The sequence below is a fragment of the Pongo pygmaeus genome, chromosome 12, assembly GCF_028885625.2.
Source record: "Pongo pygmaeus isolate AG05252 chromosome 12, NHGRI_mPonPyg2-v2.0_pri, whole genome shotgun sequence".
NCBI lineage: Eukaryota > Metazoa > Chordata > Mammalia > Primates > Hominidae > Pongo > Pongo pygmaeus.
The window spans coordinates 72,164,858-72,188,327 of record NC_072385.2 but is presented as its reverse complement, the minus strand read 5'-3'; the positions used below and the strand labels follow the sequence as shown (position 1 = coordinate 72,188,327).

General features: G+C 43.0%; 1 protein-coding gene across 8 annotated transcripts in view; it reads right to left on the bottom strand.

The window, feature by feature from the left end:
* Positions 1-23,470, bottom strand: part of USP34 (ubiquitin specific peptidase 34) — a 280,827-nt gene that overhangs the window by 205,017 nt on the left and 52,340 nt on the right. For 6 of the 8 annotated variants that reach the window (XM_054475044.2, XM_063648690.1, XM_063648687.1 and 3 more), the window contains 3 exons: positions 13,819-14,239; positions 2,191-2,241; positions 1,852-2,001 (listed from right to left, as the gene is read on the bottom strand). In XM_054475044.2, coding sequence (XP_054331019.1) covers positions 1,852-2,001; positions 2,191-2,241; positions 13,819-14,239 — 622 coding nt within the window. Of the gene's footprint in view, positions 1-1,851; positions 2,002-2,190; positions 2,242-9,182; positions 9,202-13,818; positions 14,240-23,470 lie in introns of those variants that run through there. The other 2 variants (XM_054475046.2, XM_063648692.1) reach the window with 2 other exon arrangements.

Genomic DNA, 23,470 nt, shown 5'->3' with positions numbered 1-23,470 from the left:
ACCGAAGCTAATAAAAGCCACCAGTAAAAGCCACATACTTTATATGTCAAGTGCTACATTATGAGCATAAAATCTTTCTTTCTCATTTTAAACCTCACAACAATCCTCTAAAGTAGATGGATACCATCATCATTCCCATTTTGCAAATTAAAAAAATTAAGGCTCAGATCACGCACAGTGGCTCACGCCTGTAATCCCAGCACTTTAGGAGGCTGAGGCAGGAGGATCACCTGAAGTTAGGAGTTTGAGACCAGCCTAGCCAACATGGTGAAACCCAATCTCTACTAAAAATACAAAAATTAACCAGGAATGGTGGCATACGCCTGTAGTCCCAACTACTCGGGAGGCTGAGGCAGGAGAATCGCTTAAATCTGGGAGACGGAGGTTGCAGTGAGCCAAGATTGTGCCACTGCACTCCAGACTGGGCAATAGAGCCAGACTCCGTCTAAAAAAAAAAAGACTACATTATTAACCTACATGCTACACTACTACTATATGTAATATTTTCAACCTATCAGAAAGGGTGGAATTTTTTAACTGAAAATGACCTTGACAAAAATCATTTATTACCAGTTTTAGTAATGTCAGTGCTGTTTCCAATGTACCACATCACTGCTAAGCACACAGCATTGGAAACAATGCAACAAAATATTTGGTTGAGTCACTTTTCACCCAATTTTTTTTATAGATAATTTGAATATCTGATATTAGCTATTAATTAAGGTAATTCCATCACACAAGATTTCAGGGTTTGGTAAAGGTACACTGAACTTTCACTTTACCAGTTTTTTAAATTATGACCAGAATAGGTTATTAAAGGATGAATTTTAATCTACAGGTATTTAAAAGTATCTTTCTTTCCGGGCCGGGCGCAGTGGCTCACGCCTGTAATCTCAGCACTTTGGGAGGCCAAGGTGGGTGGATCATGAGGTCAGGAGTTTGAGACCAGCCTGGCCAACATGTACTAAAAATACAGAAATTAGCTGGACATGGTGGCTCGTGCCTGTAGTCCCAGCTACTCGGGAGGCTGAGGCAGAAGAATCGCTTGAACCCAGGAGGCAGAGGGTGCAGTGAGCTGAGACTGCACCACTGCACTCCAGCCTGGCGGACAGTGCAAGACTCCGTCTCAAAAAAATAAATAAATAAAAGTATCTTTCTTTCCATATCCACTGTGCTTCACAGTAAACTGACATTCACAGGATACAGAAGAATTACCTTATTTTCAAAGGCAAGAAATGTTACATCTTCATGTGTAAGATAATTCAGGCATACTATAATAGTAACCTAGGCAAGCATCATTTAAAGTAACCAATAACCCAAAAAGTCAAAAATTTCCCAGGACAGAATCCCAGGCAGAGCAAGTTTAAAATGGCCTGGGCAACATGGTAAAACTCTGTCTCTAAAAAAAGTACAAAAATTCAGCCAGGCATGGTGCTGCACACCTCTAGTCCCAGCTACTCAGGAGTGTGACGTGGGAGGATCACCTGAGCCCAGGAGGTCGAAGCTACAGTCTAGACAACAGAGTGAGACCCTCTCTCTCAAAAAAAAAAAAATAATAAAAGTTAAACAATGAAAATTAGTAAAAGTTTTATGCAGTCACCTATTTTAGATAAAATAGATAATTATAGCCATGACCCCTTTTTGGTTTTAAAACAGGTAACTTTTAATTTTATTCAAATTCTAATCTTAATAATAAAGATCGTTAAAACGTTTCTGTACTCATTTTGTCAAACTCAAAAACAATTATACATGCAAATCATTCAAAACCTTCCTTTTCAGAGCATAAAATTCATGTTACTGATATGCTAGACATTGCTCCCAAAATTAAGATCAATTCAAAACAATACTTACATTAGACACAACTGTAATAAACGCATGTGCTATAAGAAATGGCAAAGTTTCAGGAGTTCCATATTCAAAGCAATCCTTCATGAGAGAAAGGCCATTTTTCCCACAAAACAAACATACATAACGAAGCAAATGCAATGGTACTTCTACATCCTGGGAAAATAAAGAAAACATGTCATTATTTGAAAATGTACGAATAATTTTTATCTTATCAGCAATACTGGAAAGATACTGATGAGAAACTCAAAAGACATATATAAATAATAAAACATATGGATGAGGCTTTGTTAAAAAAATAAAAATAAAATTTTCCATAAAAGAATAAAAAAGGTAAACACTTACATTCATATCACAGAATGCCCCTAATATGTTACTTTCTTGAGTTGATATATCCTAATTAAAAAAAAAAGCAAGTAAAATTAGGTTACAACTACTAATCTTTAAAAAATACAATTCTATAAAAGACTGATTTTATAAAAACTGAATAAACAGATTATTTTGCAATTACTCCTGATAAGCAGTGATACTCCTAACTGAAGCTAATATGATTCGGCTCTAAGGTGTATTTTAGTCCTTCTTTAAATAGAAACCATTCCACAGTACATACTACACACTATTTTGCCTTATTAAACATTAAATAATCTTGCCTTAAAAAAATCAATGTTTAAAATCCCAGCACTATGGGAGGCCGAGGCAGGTGGATCACCTGAGGTCAGGAGTTCGAGCTCAGCCTGACCAACATGGTAAAACCTTGTCTCTACTAAAAATAAAAAAATTGACAGTGTGGTGGCAGGCACCTGTAATACTCAGGAGGCTGAGGCATGAGAATGGCTTGAACCTGGGAGGCAGAGGTTGCAGTGAGCTGAAATCACGCCATTGCACTCCATCCTCGGTGACAGAGCAAAACTGTCTCAAAAAAAAGAAAAAAAAAAGGTTTAAAATAAAACTCAAGGTAATTCTGATAAAAAAAATACATTACAGTTAAGTAGTTTTTGAGTTTTGAAAAGTTTCTCAACAAACTTTTTCATGATTTTTGAAACTGCTCTGGAATTCCCTAGAGGTATACTGAAGAGTTACACAACGTGCTTTCATTGCATAAGATTTAAACTGCCTAAAAGCACAGTTATCCATTGTTGGTGACTGTAAGTTCGTATGAACTTTTTGGAAGGCTATTTGGCAATATTCATCAATATTTAAAATACACATTGTCTTTGACCCAGCAATTCTTCTAGCTTTTTGTCCTAAGGAACTAATCATAGTAGTACTGGAAAATATACGCATAACGATACTGATTAACCCACAATTAGAAACAACTGACATCCATCAATTTGACGGCTAAATGAATGGCATAACCATTCCAGCTAATTTTTTTTTTTTTTTTCCAGACGGAGTCTCGCACTGTCGCCCAGGCTGGAGTGCAGTAGCACGATCTCAGATCACTGCAAGCTCTGCCTCCTGGGTTCACGCCATTCTCCTGCCTCAGCCTCCAGAGTAGCTGGGACTACAGGCGCCCGCCACCACGCCCGGCTAATTTTTTGTATTTTTAGTAGAGACGGGGTTTCACCGTGTTAGCCAGGATAGTCTCCATCTCCTGACCTCGTGATCCGCCCGCCTCGGCCTCCCAAAGTGCTGGGATTACAGGCATGAGCCACCTCGCCCAGTCCTAACTCTTAAAAATAATAAGGTGAAACAGGCATGAGGGATCTTTGGAGGATGATGGAAATACTCTAAAATTAGAATGTGATGATGGCTGCACAACTCTGTAAATCTACTGAAAATAAACTCTATACTTTAATCAAGTGATTTTGATGGTTACACCTTTAAAATGCTGTCTGAAAATAAGGTAAAATCTTACATACAGACAAAACACCTGTTACATTTCTGAAAGAAAATTTATGATCATGATCTGATGTTCATAATTTTTACGTTTGGAAATATCTGAACTTTTTTGAGAAGAGAATGAAGAAAAAAGAGAAGTTCAAAGGCCTTTCAAAGTCTGTATTTTATATATTCTGTATTTAATTTTTCACACTGAGGCGGGGCATGGTGGCTCACGTATGTAATCCCAGCACTTTGGGAGGCCAAGGTGGGCAGATCACTTGAGGTCAGGAGTTCTTGACCAGTCTGGCCAACATACTGAAACCCTGTCTTTACTAAAAATACAAAAATTAGCCAGGTGTGATGGCAGGCACCTGTAATCCCAGCTACTTGGGAGGCTGAGGCAGGAGAATTGCTTGAACCCAGGAGGTAGAGGTTACAGTGAGCCACGATTGCACCACTGCACTCCAGCCTGGGAGACAAAATGAGGCTCCATCCAAAAAAAAAAAAAAAAAAAAACCACACTGAAAAGACTGCTTTTGGCCAGGCCTGGTGGCTCACACTTAGAATCCCAGAACTTTGGGAGGCCAAGGCCGGCAAATCACTTGAGGTCAGGAGTTCATAACCAGCCTGGCCAACATGGTGAAACCGCATCTCTACTAAAAATACAAAAACTGGCTGTGTGCAATGGCTCACGCCTGTAATCCCAGCACTTTCGGAGGCCGAGGTGGGCGGATCATGACGTCAGAAAATCAAGATCATCCTGGACAACATGGTGAAACCCCATATCTATTAAAAATACAAAAATTAGCTGGGTGTGGTGGTGCACACCTGCAGTCCCAGCTCCTCGTGAGGCTGAGGCAGTAGAACTGCTTGAACCCAGGAGATGGAGGCTGCAGTGAGCTGAGATTGTGCCACTGAACTCCAGTCTGGGTGACAAAGCAAGACTCCATCTCAAAGAAAAAAAAGAGAAATTAACCAGGGGTGATGGCGCATGCCTGTAATCCCAGCTGCTCAGCAGGCTGAGGCACAAGAATCACTTGAACCCGGGGGAGGGGGGTTGCAGTGAGCCGAGACTGCACCAATGTACTCTAGCTTGGGCAACAGAGCGAGACTCCGTCTCCAAAAAAAAGATTGCTTTTAGGTTGGGTGCAGTGGCTCACACCTATAATCCCAGCACTGCAGGAGGCTGATTGCTTGAACCTAGGAGTTCAAGACTAGCCTGGTACTCACAGGCGAGACCCAATCTCTATTAAAAATTTTTAAAAATTAGCCAGGCATGGCGGTGTGTGTCTGTCGTCCCAGATACTCAGGAGGCTGAGGTGGGAGGATTGCATGAACTTGGGAGGTCTAGGCTACAGTGAGCCATGTTCATGCCACTGCACTCTATCATGAGTGACAGAGTGAGACCTCGCAAAAGACAAAGAGGAGAGAGGTGGAGGAGGACAGAAAGAGAGGGAGAGAAGTGGGGTGAAAGGGGAAGGGAGAAGGAGGGGAAAGTGGGGGAAGGAGGGGAAAGTGGGGGAAGGAGGGGAAAGTGAGGGAAGGAGGGGAAAGTGGGGGAAGGAGGGGAAAGTGGGGGAAGGAGGGGAAAGTGGGGGAAAGAGGGGGGAGGGGAAAGTAGGGGAAGGAAGGAGAAGGAGTGGGAAGGAGGGAAAAGTGAGGGAAGGGGGAAAAGTGGGAGAAGGAGGGGAAGGGGGGGAAGGAGGGGGAAGGGGGGAAGGGGGGAAGGGGGGAAGGGGGGAAGGAGGGGGAAGGGGGGAAGGGGGAAGGAGGGGGAAGGGGGAAGGAGGGGGAAGGGGGGAAGGGGGAAGGAGGGAGAAGGGGGAAGGAGGGGGAAGGGGGGGAAGGGGGAAGGAGGGGGAAGGGGGGGAAGGGGGAAGGAGGGGGAAGGGGGGGAAGGGGGAAGGAGGGGGAAGGGGGGGAAGGGGGAAGGAGGGGGAAGGGGGAAGGGGGGGGAAGGGGGAAGGAGGGGGAAGGAGGCGGAAGGGGGGGGAAGGGGGGGGAAGGGGGAAGGGGGAAGGGGGAAGGGGGGGAAGGGGGAAGGAGGGGGAAGGGGGAAGGAGGGGGAAGGGGGAAGGAGGGGGAAGGAGGGGGAAGGGGGAAGGAGGGGGAAGGAGGGGGAAGGGGGAAGGAGGGGGAAGGAGGGGGAAGGGGGAAGGAGGGGGAAGGGGGAAGGAGGGGAAGGAGGGGGAAGGGGGGGAAGGGGGGAAGTAGGGAAGGGGGGGAAGGGGGGAAGTGGGGAAGGGGGGAAGGAGGGGGAAGGGGGAAGGGGGGAAGGAGGGGGAAGGGGGAAGGGGGGAAGGAGGGGGAAGGGGGAAGGGGGGAAGGAGGGGGAAGGGGGAAGGGGGGAAGGAGGGGGAAGGGGGAAGGGGGGAAGGAGGGGGAAGGGGGAAGGGGGGAAGGAGGGAAGGAGGGGGAAGGGGGGAAGGAGGGAAGGAGGGGGAAGGGGGAAGGGGGAAGGAGGGGGAAGGGGGGAAGGGGGGAAGGAGGGGGAAGGGGGGAAGGGGGGAAGGAGGGGGAAGGGGGGAAGGGGGGAAGGAGGGGGAAGGGGGGAAGGGGGGAAGGAGGGGGAAGGGGGGAAGGGGGGAAGGAGGGGGAAGGGGGGAAGGGGGAAAGGAGGGGGAAGTGGGGGAAGGGGGGAAGGAGGGGGAAGGAGAGGGAAGTGGGGGAAGGGGGGAAGTGGGGAAAGAGGCGGAAGTGGGGGAAGGGGCGGAAGTGGGGGAAGGGGCGGAAGTGGGGGAAGGAGGCGGAAGTGGGGGAAGGAGGCGGAAGTGGGGGAAGGAGGCGGAAGTGGGGGAAGGGGCGGAAGTGGGGGAAGGAGGCGGAAGTGGGGGAAGGGGCGGAAGTGGGGGAAGGGGCGGAAGTGGGGAAGGGGCGGAAGTGGGGAAGGGGCGGAAGTGGGGAAGGGGCGGAAGTGGGGGAAGGAGGCGGAAGTGGGGGAAGGGGCGGAAGTGGGGGAAGGGGCAGAAGTGGGGGAAGGGGCGGAAGTGGGGGAAGGAGGCGGAAGTGGGGGAAGGAGGCGGAAGTGGGGGAAGGAGGCGGAAGTGGGGGAAGGGGCGGAAGTGGGGGAAGGGGCGGAAGTGGGGGAAGGGGCGGAAGTGGGGGAAGGGGCGGAAGTGGGGGAAGGGGCGGAAGTGGGGGAAGGGGCGGAAGTGGGGGAAGGAGGCGGAAGTGGGGGAAGGAGGCGGAAGTGGGGGAAGGAGGCGGAAGTGGGGGAAGGAGGCGGAAGTGGGGGAAGGAGGCGGAAGTGGGGGAAGGAGGCGGAAGTGGGGGAAGGAGGCGGAAGTGGGGGAAGGAGGCGGAAGTGGGGGGAGGGAGAAAAGGGAAGAAGAAAGAGGGAGGAGAGAGAAAATAACTGCTTTTATGATCAGAAAGCTAGCTAGAAACTTTCATCTGAAAAAAGCTACCAAAGAAACCCATTCATCATTGCTATCACCTATTTTAGATATTTAAGTTACACTGCTGAAATAAAGTCTGAAAACCATTGATTGAAAGCAATCATACAGAACTCAGAACATTTCAAAATAAACAAAAAACGTCCTTAGAGAAATCAATTCTCAAAGTAAGTGTACTAAACCTCCTAAATCCACTCCTGGCTATGACAACTGGGGCCAGAGATGAAGCTTTATGTTAGTCTCAACGAACTTTTTCATGGTCTTCAAAAAGTCCAGAATTTAAGACCTCCTGTGGTATTGTTAAATACGGAATCATGGACCAGGTGAACCATGCTAGAATCTTAGAGCCAAGATTTCTAGTGCCTAACATGGACACAGTTAAAAAATCTCCTAACGGCCGATGCAGTGGCTCATGCCTGTCATCCCAACACTTTGGGAGGCCTAGGTGGGTGGATCACGAGGTCAGGAGTTCAAGACCAGCCTAACATGGTCTCTACTAAAACTACAAAAATTAGCTGGGTGTGGTGGCGCACACATGTAATCCCAGCTAGTCAGGAGGCTGAAGCCTCCTGAGAATTGCTTGAATCCCGGGAGGCGAAGGTTGCAGTGAGCTGTTATCATGCCACCATACTCCAGCCTGGGCAACAGGATCGAAACTCCGTCTCAAAAAAAAAAAAAAAAACAAAACCGAGTTCTATCCTGGTATGCAGTGTTACTCAGATTTGATTACCTCTATTTTGGTGATTCAGGGGAACTGTTTTGCCACTCTATTTCTAATTTGAATACATAAAGCTAGTATCCTAAAATGTTATAATCTCATTTTTTTAGTAGTATATAAAAATTAACACAGATCTATAGGTTAAAAAAACACTAAGAATAACACTAGGAAGTCTCATTAAAAGACGAGTTAACGGTCCCGGGCGCAGTGGCTCACGCCTGTAATTCCAGCACTTTCGGAGGCTGAGGCAGACAGATCACGAGGCCAGGAGTTGGAGACCACCCTGGTCAACACAGTGAAACCCCGTCTCTACTAAAAACACAAAAAAATTAGCCAGACGTGGTGGCGGGCGCCTGTAATCCCAACTACTTGGGAGGCTAAGGCCGGTGAATAGCTTGAACCTTGGAGGCAGAGGTTGCAGTGAGCCGAGATCACGCCACTGCACTCCAGCCTCGGCAACAGTGTGAGACACTGTCTCCAAAAAAGTTCTTATTTTAGGTAATCGCTGAGAAAGGCCTTAATAAACTTATCAATGATTTTTAAAGTCTTGCATTTTTTTTCCTCAAAAACCTCCCATTTACTACATGAGCTGATTCCAACCTATTTATAGCAGAGGAATTTGGTTATTTTAAAAGAGAAAACAGAGAGAAATAAATGAGTAACTATAGAGGAAAGGCAATTTTTTTATTTTTATTTTTTTGGAGATGGAGTCTCACTCTGTTGCCCAGGCTGGAGTGCAGTGGTGCCATCTCGGCTCACTACAAGCTCTGCCTCCCGGGTTCACGCCATTCTCCCGCCTCAGCCTCATGGAGAAAGTGCTGCTCCATGATCAAACCATGAAGAACTCAATGTCTCAAAATTTTTGCTTAAAAGGAACTCAGTGATGTTGGAATTAGTAGTGATAATTGTACAACGTTGGTATTATTCAAAAAAATACTGAATTGACTGGGCGTGGTGGCTCATCTTATAATCCCAGCAGTACTTTGGGCGGCTCAGGCAGGAGGATTGCCCAAAGCCAGTTCAAAGCCAGCCCAGGCAACAGAGCAAGACCCTGCCTCCTCAAAAAAATTGAAAAACTAGCTAGGCATGGTGGCATGCACCTGTACTCCCAGCTACTTAGGACACTGAAGCTGAAGGGTTACTTGAGTCCAGGAGTTCAAGGCTACAGTAAATCATAATTGTGCCAGTGTACTCCTCCAGCCTGAGTGACAGAGGAAGACCGTGATTCAAAAATTAAAAAATAAGGCCAGGTGCAGTAGCTTACGCCTGTAATCCCAGCACTTTGGGAGGCCGAGACTGGCAGGTCACAAGATCAAGAGATCGAGACCATCCTGGCCAACATGGTGAAACCCTGTCTCTACTAAAAATACAAAAATTAGCTGGGCGTTGTGGGTGCGCACCTGTAGTACCAGCTACTTGGGAGGCTAAGGCAGGAGAATCACTTGAACCCAGGAGGCAGAAGTTGCAGTGAGCCGAGATCACGCCATTGCACTCTAGCCTGGTGACCGAGCAAGACTCTGTCTCAAAAAAAAAAATAAAATAAAAAATAAAACCTTCATGTATATATTTAATCTGTCTGATTATACCATACGTATATTTAACATAAATGCAGTGGTTTCTCTCCTTTCTACTTTTTTAAAGATAGGGTCCCACTCTGTCATGCACAGGCATGATCATAGCTCACTGCAGCCTTGAACTCCTGGCTCAAGTGATCCTTCTGCCTCAGCCTCCCAAGTAGCTGGGACTACAGGCATGTACCACTACGCCCAGTTAATTTTTTTTTCTTTTGTAAAGATGAGCTCTTGCTATGTTGCCCAGCCTAGACTTGAACTCCTGGCCTCAAGTGGTCCTCCTGCCTTGGCTTCCAAAAATGCTGGGATTACAGGTGTGAGCCACTGTACCTGGCCCCCTTTTTTTTTTTTTTTTTTTTTGAGACAGAGTCTCACTCTGTCACCTAGGCTAGAGTGCAGTGGCGCGATCTCAGTTCACTGCAAGCTCCGCCTCCCGGGTTCATGCCATTCTCCTGCCTCAGCCTCCAGAGTAGCTGGGACTACAGGCACCCGCCCCCACACCCCGCTAATTTTTTTTCTTTTTGGTATTTTTAGTAGAGACGGGGTTTCACCGTGTTAGCCAGGATGCTCTTGATCTCCTGACCTTGTGATCCACCTGCCTCGGCCTCCCAAAGTGCTGGGATTACAGGTATGAGCCACCGCGCCCAGCCCATTTTTATAATCTTTTTCCCTATACTTAGAAAAAAACTTACAACACTAGAGTAATTATCTCATTTCACAGAATTACACATAATTATTCAGGATAATGAATGCAACTAGCATGGCAAGGCACTGTGGCTCATGCCTGTAATCCCAGCACTTTGGAGGCCAAGGCAGGAGGATCAGCTGAGGTCACGAGTTCGAGACCAGCCTGGTCTCAATAAACCCCATAAACACAGATAAACTCCATCTCTTAAAAAAGTAATAATAAAATAAAAATAAACTTAGCCAGGCACTGTGGTGAATGCCTAGTGTCCAAGCTACTCAGGAGGCTGAGGTGGGTGGATCGTTTGAGCCCAGGAATTCAAGGTTATGGTGACCTATGATCACACCACCGCACTCCAGCCTGGGAGACAGAGCAAGACCCTGTCTCTTAAGGGGAAAAAAAAACTAGGCCGTTCCCCCTTTTGATCCTGAATAGTATTATTTATGTCCAATTACCGAACCTTTTAAAATATCAGCTTTGATGGGGACAATAGGAAAGACAAGAAGGACGGGAGACAGAAGGAGGGGCTCCAAGTTCCCATATTATTTAGAATACAGTAATTAGTTCAAAATGATTTAGAAGTAGTGCAGTAGAGTAAGACCCGGATTCTAGGACTCTTCTCAGCAATATGCCCAATCAAATCTTTTAACCTCTGTAGGCCAGTTGCTTCTTCTATAAAATAAAAGTGTTGAGTAGGTTTCTAAAGACACAGTTATCAAAATACTAACACATGAGTTTTGAATCTTATCCTTCTAAGAATTTTGGCTAAGTTGTGCCTCTTTAAAAAATATTAACTAAAAATCAAAATCAAAGGCTTAAGAAAGGATAGCACAGCAGTACAAAGAAAAGACTAGATGGACAATTTCCTCAAAGAAAAGTGGGATAAAAATCTCTAGTAAGCTGTATTACATTTTATAATAATTTGTTTGCTTTAAAATAATTGTGTGTATATACATACAAATTTATACATATATATAATTTTATAACATGTATGCTACCAAGTCTTTGATCTAAGACCATTTGAAACAGTTGACCCTTACTGCATTTAATTAAATGGCCATTGGGATAGAAACTAGAAATTTTAGAGCACTTGTAAAAGATCATTATTAAGATAATAAAAACCTCGGAAACAATTATTACGAAAAAAAATTAAAGAGGCACATATCTAATACATTAATAGACTTTGGTATAAGGAGTTAACTCCTTTATTATCTCTATGGGTATTTTCTGTTAGAATTTTCCTCGAAGACCTCACAAAACCACTGCTTTCAACCAAGTAGTAACATAAAATACTCAAGAAGAGTAATAACAAAGTACTTTAAAACAAAGTACAGGACTGTAACTATGCCTACATTGAGAGATTACTATTTTTGAAAATAGGAAAGAAAAAACACTGATGAGCAAGTTTGTTTTAAAAGCAGCAGACTCAGTATTACTTATAGTTCTATATCGTTAAGAAATTTTTAACTGGAAAAAATTTCTGTGAATTTCACATATCTAAGTCCCTAACGAAACTATTTTCAGCATCTTTCAATTACCAAGATATTAAAGCACTATGTAGATGGTGTTTATGTAGATTAAATATTTCAAATTTGCCTGATGGGAGACTCTTTTGTTGAAAAAAGATTACTTTTTCAGAATATTTAATATATTTTATATCATGTTAAGAGATAATATTTAAGTTTCTATACTGGAAGATCATAGGCTAAGATTTTTAGAAGACAGAGCACAATCTGCTTTTAAATACTCTTTCCCCCCCACCCAGAGCAGGAGTGAGTGAAAGTTTATCAAAAAGCTTGAGAGGCTGGGCGCAGTGGCTCACGCCTGTAATCCCAGCACTTTGGGAGGCAGAAGCGGGTGGATCGCGAGGCCAGGAGATCGAGACCATCCTGGGCTAACAGGGTGAAACCCCATCTCTACTAAAAAATACAAAGAAAAAAATTAGCTGGGCATGGTGGCAGGCACCTGTACTCCCAGCTACTCGGGAGGCTGAGGCAGGAGAATGATGTGAACCCAGGAGGCGGAGCTTGCAGTGAGCCGAGATCACGCCACTGCACTCCAGCCTGGGTGACAGAGCAAGACTCTACCTCAAAAAAAAAAAAAAAAAAAAGCTTTAGAACAGTAAGGAAAAAAGGACAGAAAGTACAACTTGGAAGAGGGCCAAGTAGGTGACTTGTGTGCCTGATTTAAAATATTCTTACAAAGAATTCTAACAGGGAAAAATCTGCCCTCAAGCTATGTTTTCAAATAAGTCTCTATTCGACGTGAAAATATCCCAGTAAAGGACTATTATTTCCCAGATGAAGAAAGAGAGGTATAAAGGTTACAGAACAAATAAGCTAGAGAAAAGAGGCAGATTAAAAACAAACAAAAAAAAGTCATAGATTCTCTAAGGGCCATAGTTCTTCATATTCCAGGATGCACAGGAAACAGAATGTATCAGATATAAAATACATTCTCCTCCCCCGAGAAATGGAGTCTACTTCACTACCCCTTTGAATCTGGGCTGCCCTTGTGAACTGCTTCAAGTAACAGAAAGCAGCACAATAGAATATGGCAAAATTATACTGTGACGTTTCAAAGGCTGTACCATAAGAAGTCTTACAGCTTCTACTTTTGCCTTTCTGGAGCACTGCTAAGACTGCTATTTAAGGAAGCCAATCTACCCTAGTGGAAAATAAGCCATGTGGAGAAAATACAAGGAGCCCCAGATAACAGCCACTACCAACTGCCACACACACAAGTGAGACCCAGACCTTACCCATCCAGTTCTCAAAGTAAATTCACCTGCATAACTCAGCCCACACAAAACTAGCTAAGGAACTGCCTGTGAGAATCATGAGGAATAATAAACCACTGTTAAGTCATTAATATATTACCACATAATTGTCTCAATTCCCACTATGCCTAGAAAGAAATCATATTATCTGAGTAAGTCTAAGGTAGGTTACTACATACTCAGAAATGCTTGCAAAAACATCACTAATAGAGTCAAGCATCTTAACTTACAAAAGAAAATACTATTATTTAGCCAGGCGTGGTGTCTCACGTCTGTAATCCCAGCACTTTGGGAGGCCGAGGTGGGCAGATCACGAGGTCAGGAGATCGAGACCATCGTGGCTAACACGGTGAAACCCCGTCTCTACTAAAAAAAATTTTTTTTAAACTTAGCCAGGCGTGGTGGCAGGCACTTGTAGTCCCAGCTACTTGGGAGGCTGAGGCAGAAGAATAGCATGAACCCGGGAGGCGGAGCTTGCCAGTGAACCGAGATCACACCACTGCATTCCAGCCTGGGCAACAGAGAGAGACTCCATCTCAAAAAAAAAAAAAAAGAAAGAAAGAAAGAAAGAAAAGAAAATACTATTATTTGAAACTACTAATCACAGATAATTTGCTAAGCTTTTTTTCTTGATAAAAGCAAATTCTGATCTGTAGACTGTTTCTAAGAATGAAATTTAAAATTCCATGTGTTTCTTTTCCCTCAACTATTATTTATTGAGTCATAAAATAAGCATAGATCTATACCAGTAAAATGTTTAGATCACTACCAGTTTAATTTCTGAGTTCAATGTACATATCTTTCCTTGATAGGATGAACTATGCCGAGCAAATTTTCAGCACAAACTGCTAAAGAAATGCTCTGGAGAAACATTAAATAATTCTGGTGACAATAATGATTTTCCACCAGCAAAAAACTGTCTTCATATTTATCAGTAAGAAACAGACTGCCAAGTTAAGACTTGGTATTACTTAAAATTCACACCACCTATTTTTACATACCTCAATAGTAGGGTGAGTATTATGCTTGTAAGCAGTATATAAGGGAAACTGAATTTGAAAAATTTTTGCCACACATAGCAAGAGTTTTTCCTTCTCATCTGTACTCCATAAACTAAAAGGATCAGAACTCTTTGAAGATTCCTCCTCAGTCAGATTACAAATTCTTGTAGAGTTTGATATTTTTTCTATTGATTTTTGTTTTTCTGTACTTCCTTCATTACACTCTCTATCTATATTCAGTGGTTCTTCTGCTTGATTACTCTCATCTTGCCACGTGGAATCTATGTTAATGGTAGTACAATGTTTACAAAGCTGGTCCCGGAGCACTTGAACTTGGGCAATCACTAAGTTAATAAGTGCACACACTACTTGATTAAAAATCTCCAAATGCTTATATTCCTTGAAGCAGCATAGACATTGCCTATAAGAGAAAAAAAATTGAATAAATTAGTAATAGAGCAGCAGCTGTATTTTTTAATAATATAAAAAAACAAGTAAGCAAATACTAAGTTATTTCTAGACTTGTTTTTATTTTTTCCTTCCTGCTGGGGTACACCTTAATAACATAAAGATAGCATCGCAACAACAACTGATATTTTAGTTAGTGTAAAGTCATCATGTTAGGTTTACAGCTATTATCTTCAGTTTTACATATGGATTTGTCTGTCCTTCTACACAGGGAACTATTTAAAAACAAGAATTGTGACATTTTGTTTCTCCAGTGTCAAGTACTCAATACATGTTTAGCAAGTTATTAGGAAACTTATAAGAAAATATCTTATTAGTAAAGCTAGTTGGTTATTTAATATGAGGAATTTTGTAGTCAACTAATAAAACAGCCACATTTTTAAAATAATGTCCTTGAAAGCTACTTGGGAGGGGTGCTCTGATGCTATCTGGCAAATCAAAAGTGTTTAGGAAACACACACACACACACACACTTTCTCTCTCTCTCTACACACACACACACACACACACACACACACACACACACACACACACACACACACACACACACACACACACACACACACACACACACACACACACACACACACACACACACACACACACACACACACACACACACACTCTCTTTCTCTCTCTCTCTCCCCCAAGCTCCTGTAAAATATATTTAAAAAAAAAAAAAAAAAAAGATTGGCCGGGCGCAGTGGCTCATGCCTGTAATCCCAGCACTTTGGGAGGCCGAGGCAGGTGGATCATTTGAGGTTGGGAGTTCGAAACCAGCCTGACCAACATGGTGAAACCCTGTCTCTACTAAAAATACAAAAAAAAAAAAAAAATAGCCAGGTATGGTGGTGGGCACCTGTAATCCTGGCTACTTGGGAGGCTGAGGTAGGAGAATCACTTGAACCTGGGAGGCAGAGGCTGTAGTGAGCTGAGATTACACCACTGCACTCCAGCCTGGGCAACAAGACCAAAACGCAGTCTCAAAAAAAAAGTATTACAAACAAATCCAGTTCTCCTTAGACATGTTCAGTTAGTAACAAAATGCCTGGCATATGTAGATAATTAAAAGGATCAGGTGCAGTGGCTCACACCTGTAATCCCAACACTTTGGGAGACCAAGGTGGCAGGATCGCTTAAGTCCAGGAGCTCAAGACAAGCCAGGGCAACATAATGACGCCCATCTCTACAAAAAAATAAAAATAAAAGAATTAGCTAGGCATCGTGGCTTGTGCCTGTAGTCCCAGCTATTCGAGAGGCTTGAGCCCAGGAGGCTGAGACAGCAGTGAACCCTGATCATGCCTGAGTGACAGAGCGAAACCATGTCTCAAAAAAAGGCAGGGAACGGTCTGGTGAATCAATAGGCAATTAATACATACACAAGTACCTGGTTCTAATAATACTTGTATCCAATGACAGATGACAGCTAAGCAACTATAATTTATAATCTGCACCTAGTAATAGCATCAGATCAAAACATCTATATTGTAGTCTGAATAGATCACCAACGCCCTGTGTGATCATGTGGAAATAATTTTATTTCTCCAAGTGTGAATTTGAAGTACAGCCACAAATTACTTGATATTCTTCTGTGTACATGGAACTCACTTCTAGTGAATAGAAAGTGGTGGAAGTGACAATGTGTGACATCTGAGGCTAGGCCATAAAAGACATTGTCACTTCTGCCTTGCTCTTTTTTGGATCACTCACCCTAGATGAAGCCACCTATCACTGAAAAACACTCAAGCAGCCTAAAGAGGAGTCCATATGAGAAAGTACCAAGACCTCTCATTAACAACCAGCACTGAGGCCGGGTGCGGTGGCTCACGCCTATAATCCCAGCACTTCGGAAGGCCGAGGTGGGTGGATCACCTGAAGTCAGGAGTTCGAGATCAGCCTGGTCAACATGATGAAACCCCATCTCTACTAAAAATACAAAAATTAGCCAGGCGTAGTGGTGGGCACCTGTAATCCCAGATACTTGGGATGCTGAGGCAGGAGAATCACTTGAACTGGGGAAACAGAGATTGCAGTGAGCCAAGATTGTGCCACTGCACTGCCGCCTGGGTGACAAAGCAAGATTCTGTCACACAAAAAAAATAAGTAAATAAAATAAACAACCAGCACTAACTTGATCACTATCTAAAGCAAACCAACTTGGAAGTATATCCTCCAGCCCCACATGAGCTTTTACATGGCTATCACCTGGCCAACACCTTGACTAAAACATTATAAGAAACCAGACCCAGAACCAAACAGCTAAAGGACTCCCAAATTCCTGTCCCATTGAAACTTTGAGGATAATAAATGTTTACTGCTGTTTTAAGATACAGTACTACTTTTGGAGTATTTTTGTCACACAGAAATATGTAATTATAAATATATATAAATAATGCATCACATCTTTTTTATCTGTGGCAAAATGAAAGGGTTTTAACTTTTACCTCTAAGGCCCCCTCCAGCTTTATAATTCTGTAGTATCACAACTCCCACAAGAAGAAAAATAAACACATTTCTCCTACAATTCTTCTGATTAACAGCTTCTTCCTTTGATGTTTAGGAAAAATCAGGTTTAAAGTAAGAGGTCAGGCTGAGTGTGGTGGCTCACGCCTGTAATCACAGCACTTTGGGAGGCTGAGGCAAGCAGATCACTTAAGGTCAGGGGTTTGAGACCAGCCTGGCCAACATGGTGAAACCTCATCTCTACTAAAAATAAAAAATTAGACGGGCTTGGTGGTCTACCTGTAATCCCAGATACTGAGGAGGCTGAGGCACGAGAGTCACTTGAACTTGGGAGGCGGAGGTTGCAGTGAGCCGAGATCACGCCCCTGCACTCCAGCCTGGGTGACAGAGTGAGACACTCCCTCTCAAAAAACAAACAAAAACAAAGTGAGGTCATAAACTTGAGTGTTGGGGGGGTGCGCTGTCTCAGCCTGTAATCCCAGCACTTTGGGAGGCCGAAGTGGGCAGATGACTAGAGGCCAGGAGTTCAAGACCAGCCTGGCCAATATAGCAAAACCTCATCTCTACTAAAAATACAAAAATTAGCTGGGCATGGTGGCACACATCTGTAATACCACCTACTCAGGAGGATGAGGCACAAGAATTACTTGAACCCGGGAGGCGGAAGTTGCATTGAGCCAAGATTGCATCACTGCACTCTAGCCTGGGTGATAGAGGGAGACTGTCTCAAAAAACATAAAAAAGTTAGAAAAATCAGGTTCAAAGTAAGAGGTCAGGCCAAGTGTGGTGGCTCACGCCTGTAATCCCAGCACTTTGGGAGGCTGAGGCAGGCAGATCATTTACTAAAAATGGAATCCGAAATCCCAGAAAATGATCTTGAAGTCAAATTTGGATGAAGAAAGCCAAAGATTAAGCCAAATTTACTTTTAAAATAAGTGTTAGGGCCAGACACGGTGGCTCATGTCTGTAACCCCAGCACTTTGGGAGGCCAAGGCAGGTGGATCACTTGAGGTCAGGAGTTTGAGACCAGCCTGGCCAACATCGTGAAACCCCATCTCTACTAAAAATACAAAAATTAGCCAGCCATGGTGGCGGGTGCCTGTAATTCCAGCTACTCAGGAGGCAGAAACAGGAGAATTGCTTGAACCCAGGAAGCAGAGGTTGCAGGGAGCCATGACTGCGCCACTGCACTCCAGCCTGGGCGACAGAGCAAGACTCCACCTCAAAAAGTAAATGAATGAATGAATGAATGAATGAATAAAATAAGTGTTAGAAAATGAGCATTAAACTGCTTGGTAATGGACCTAAGAAACTGATGATCTTCAAAGACAACAATTATGTGAACAAAGTAACAGAAGAAACTGGGTCTGGGTCCTTCCAAACCCAAAATACGCAAGTTCAAAAAGAGCTGTGAGTCTAATGGGGGAACACACACGAACACAAATATATGTATTTTTCAAATAATTGTATATTACATAAATAATACTTTTTATTCTATTACATTCAATTCTGAGAAGTCTAGGTATATGAATTCTCAATACAGCATTTGCCTCTGTATATCAATGGTTCCCAACTTTTTTGGCACCAGTGACCTGTTTTGTGGAAGACAATTTCTCCAAGGACCCAGAGGACTTTGGGATGACTCAAACACATTACATTTATTGTGCACGTTATAGTATCACACTGTAATATATAATGAAATAATTATACAACTCACCATAATGTAGAATTAGTGGGAGCCCTGAGCTTGTTTTCCTACAACTAGACGGTACCATCTGGGGGTGATACGAGACAGCAATAGATCATCAAGCATTATATTCTCATGAGAAGTGTGCAACCTAGATCCCTCACATGCACAGTTCATAACAGGATTCATGCTCCTGTGAGAATCTGATGCTGCCACTGATCTGACAGGAGGTGGAGTTCAGGTGGTAATGTGAGCAATGGGGAATGGCTGTAAATACAGATGAAGCTTCACTCCCTCATCTGCCCTTCAGCTCCTGCTGTGTGGCCTGGTTCCTAATTGGGTACCAGTCTGTGGCCCAGGGGCTGGGGACCCTTGCTGTACGTTGCATCCACAATGCAAGGCGGAAAAGGTGTTTTAAATAAAAATATCACTTTCAGTCAAAACCAGCTTGAATTTTTATTAGCTATAAGCTTCACCAAAACCAGCTTGATTTTACACATAAACTTACTTGTTCTCTATTCCAAATCCTACTGCAAATATACTAAAGAACACTCTAGAAAAACAGAAATAATGAAACAGAAGATGACAGCTATCAACACATTTTGAGTGACAGAAAAGGGAAAAATAGTAAGTAATTCAGAGTGAAAGAAATAAACTTCCAACTAGCTATGAAACGGATTTACAAAGAAAAAGAAAAATCAACCCCACAGAACACTGAAAAGGCTCAGGACTTAAGAACATAAGATATCTCTAAAGGCAGGGATGAAACCTGAGGCAGAAAATAAGACGACTAAAAACGAAAGTTACAATTAAAACCTGCAGGTTCCCATCCTAAAAAAAACAAAATATTATTCCTACATCACCCATGAAAACAAGTTTTTTCTATACATAATGAACAAGATAAACTCAGGAACACCAGATACCAAAGAAGGCAAGTGTGATCAAGAAAATGAAAGCAACTCATGCCTGTAATCCCAGCACTTTGGGAGGCAGAGGCAGGAGGATCGCTTAAGCCCAGGAGTTCAAGACCGGTCTAGGCAACATAGTGAGACCTCGTCTCAAAAAAAAAGTTAGGCAGGCAGGGTGCCATACGCCTGTAATCCCAGCTACACAGGAGGCAGAGATAAGAGGATTACTTGACTCTAGGAGGTCAAGGTTGCAGTGAGCTAGACTATGCCACTGTACTCCAGCCCAGGTGACAGATCGAGACCCTGTCTCAAAAAAAACAAACAAACAAACAAAAAAAAAAACAAAAAAAAACCTGAAAGCAAGATAAGTGAAATATACGACTTAAATGGTAAACCTCCTCAAGTACCCTTCCTATCTGATAACCCAACCACCAGACTAACATATCTCAAAGCCAAAGATTGAAATATACTTCTTTTAAATGTCTTTTTATAGCTCTTACCAAGTTTATTTCTTTCACTCCGAGTTACTATTTGTCCCTTTTCTGTCATCCAAACTATGCTGATAGCTGTCATCTTTTGTCCCATGACTTCTGTCCTTCTAGAGTGTTCTTAGTGTATTTGTGGTGGGGTTTGAAATAAAAAAAGCCCGTTTAGCCCCAACAAGAAAGCCTACTCACCATTTAACCATCATACGGTAGTGGCCAACATCTGAGATGCCCTGACCACAGAGGCCTTCAAATTCACTTTTTAGTACCCCTCTCATTACCATGAAAGGATAACAATAATAAGATATGCGAGAAAAATTTTATCTGCCTTTGGATCACTGAAGGCAGATAAAAACAAACAGTAAGGGCGGGTGTGGTGGCTCATGCCTGTAATCGCAGCACTTTGGGAGGCTGAGGCGGGTGGATCACCTGAGGTCAGAAATTTGAGATCAGCCTGACCAACACGGAGAAACCCCGTCTCTACTAAAAATACAAAATCAGCTGGGCCTGGTGGCACATGCCTATAATCCCAGATACTCGGGAGGCTGAGGCAGGAGAACCACTTGAACCCAGGAGGCAGAGGCTGCAGTGAGCCAAGATCATGCCATTGCACTCCAGCCTGGGCAACAAGAGCGAAACTCCATCTCAAAAAGAAAAAAAAAAAAGAAAGAAAAGAAAGAAACAGAAAGAAAAAAAAGAAAAGAAAACTAGAGGAAATAGATAAAATACAAAAAGGAAAAAAAGATTTTAGCTGTAATTTATATCCTGAGAGATATAAAATATTAGGTTACTGAAATAAGAATGAAATGTTATGAAAATATAAATTCAGATTACAAAACGGCATTTTTTGGTCAGGGAGCCAAAATAGCAATAACAAAATTCAGAGCACTGTAATGTATACAAATACATATCATATACCTTTTGTATATATATCATTTACAGTTTAACAACCAATTAAAATTATAGCAATTTGTAAAATTCAACAAAAGGTCCACAAAAGGGAAAAATGAAATCTCCCACAAAATAGAAAAAAAAGTTAATAATGGAGAGAAAAGGCCTGGTGCAGTGGCTCACACCTGTAATCCCAGCACTTCAGGAGGCTAAGGTGGGATGACTGCTTGAACCCAGGAGTTCAAGACCGACCTGGGCAACATCGTGAGACCTCCTCTCTACAATAAAAAAATATATTAGCTGAGCATACTGGCACATGCCTGTGGTCCCAGCCACTTGGCAGCCAGAGGTAGGAGAATCACTTGAGCCCAGGAAGTCGAGGCCGCAGTGAGCCATCATCACGCCACTGCACTCCAACCTTAGCAACACAGCAATCCCATCTCAAAAAAAAAAAAAAGAGAAGAGAATATGAAAAGGAAGTAATCAAGAAGGGTACAATATCTGACTAACAGTTCCAGAAAATGAGAGCAATAAATATGGGGGTAAGGAAATTATGAAATAAAATTTTCACAACCAAAAGGCCCACCAAAACATACAGAAAATTTCTGAAGCTGAGGAGGGATAAAGATTCTAAAAGCTTTCAGGGAGAGTGATTAAGAGTATCAAAGAGGCCGGGCGCAGTGGCTCATGCCTATAATCCCAGCACTTTGGGAGGCTGAGGCGGGAAAATCAGGAGGTCAGGAGATCGAGAACATCCTGGCCAACACGATGAAACCCCGACTCTACTAAAAATACAAAAATTAGCTGGGCGTGGTGACGTGTGCCTGTAGCTCCAGATACTCAGGAGGCTGAGGCAGGAGAATTGCTTGAACCTGGAAGGCGGAGGTTGCAGTGAGCCAAGATCGCGCCATTGCACTCCATCCTGGCAATACAGTGAGACTCAGTCTCAAAAAAATTTTAAAAAAAATAAAAAATAAGAAAACAAAAGAGGCCGAGTGAGTGGCTCATGCCTGTAATCCTAGCACTTTGGGAGGCCAAGGCGGGCGGATTGCCTGAGCTCAGGAGTTCGAGACCAGCCTGGGCAACACGGGGAAACCCCGTCTCTACTAAAATACAAAAGAAATTAGCTGGGTGTGGCAGCGTGCACCTGTAGTCCCAGCTACTCGGGAGGTTGAGGCAGGAGAATTGCTTGGACCCAGCAGGCAGAGGATGCCGAGATCACGCCACTGCACTCCAGCCTGGGCTACAGAGCGAGACTCCATCTCTACAAAATAAATAAATAATTTTTAAAAAAAAGAGTATGAAGGAAAAGCACTAAAAATACAAAGGGCTACTGCTTCTCCAAAGCAATATTGGAACCTAGAATACAATTGATCAATACTTCTGAAATTCTGCAAGCAATTTTCCAATTCTGTATCCAGTAAGACCTATCAATAAGTACAAGGGTAGGATAGACATTTCAGGCCTGGAAGGTCTAATATACATTTATCTCCCCATGTATCCTCTCTCAGAAAAGATGTCCTCTACAACAAGGAAGTGAGCTAAAAAGATGACAAAATGGAATCCAGGAAACTTGGAGATCCGAGAAAGGAGATGTTACCAGTGGAGGATGCCCAGGTTCTTGGCGCTTTGAACAAAGAATAGGACAAAAGCACAAACAAAGGGAGGAAAGAATAAAACAACAAAAGCAGAGATTTATTGAAAATGAAAGTATACTCCACAGGGTGGGAACAGTCAGAGCAAGGGAGTCAAGGACCCAGTTACAGAATTTTCTGGGGTGTAAATACCCTCTAGAGGTTTCCTATTGGTTACTTGGTATACACCCTACCTGAATGAAGTAGTGGCCCATGATCAGTCTGAAGTTACAAAATTACACCCTATGCAAACATCTGATTGGTTATGGAAAGTGGGACCAGTCAGAGGCTGAAGTTACAAAGTTATACTCCTATGCAGATGAAGACTTGGCCTGCCACCAGTGTGATTAGTTGCAGGAGGGGACCAATCAGAGGTAATTTCAATTTTTCACCTGCCACACAAAAAAGTGTGGGGAGGTTGCAAAGGGGGTAGCCTCTGGTCCTTTTGTTACTCAGGGCGTGAAATCTTAGGGTTTTCCTTTTGATTTAATTCTAGGAAGTCAGCATGAATTGGCCTTAGGTTCCCTGCCTCCAGACCCTAAGGTTCTCCTGCCTCAGAGACAAGCAAAATGAATTATAAGGATGAGATCTGAAGAGAAGGTAGTAACTCTAGAAAGTAATCAATACTCTAGGGTTATGACCAGGGGTGGGCGGATAATAGATCACCTCATGATGCATAGTTTATGAGCGTTTGAGAAGAATTAAGTGATCCACACATAAAAAATTAACTGAATGAAAAAAGACAGTACACCAAGAAAGAGAAAACATGCAAGATATAAAAATGAACTAGGGAACTTTTTTGGCTCATTGCTGAGCAACACTTTTAGTTTTAGAACTACCCTAAGAATTGATATAACTATACTGACAGAACTGGGGAGGGTAAAAGAATGATATCCTTATATATCATAAATGGAAGTTCATAGGTTACACCTAAAATTGATAGATGAAGCAACAGCAATATAAGAAGAGTATTTCAGAATACTGTATAGAGGTTAATATCAAAACCAATATCTGAAAAAGTTGAAAACAGAAAGGAGGGTGAGGAGACAGGGGACACAGGGACTTTTTTTATTATAGGCATTTCCCTGCCAATTAATTTTTTTAAACTCTGTATTA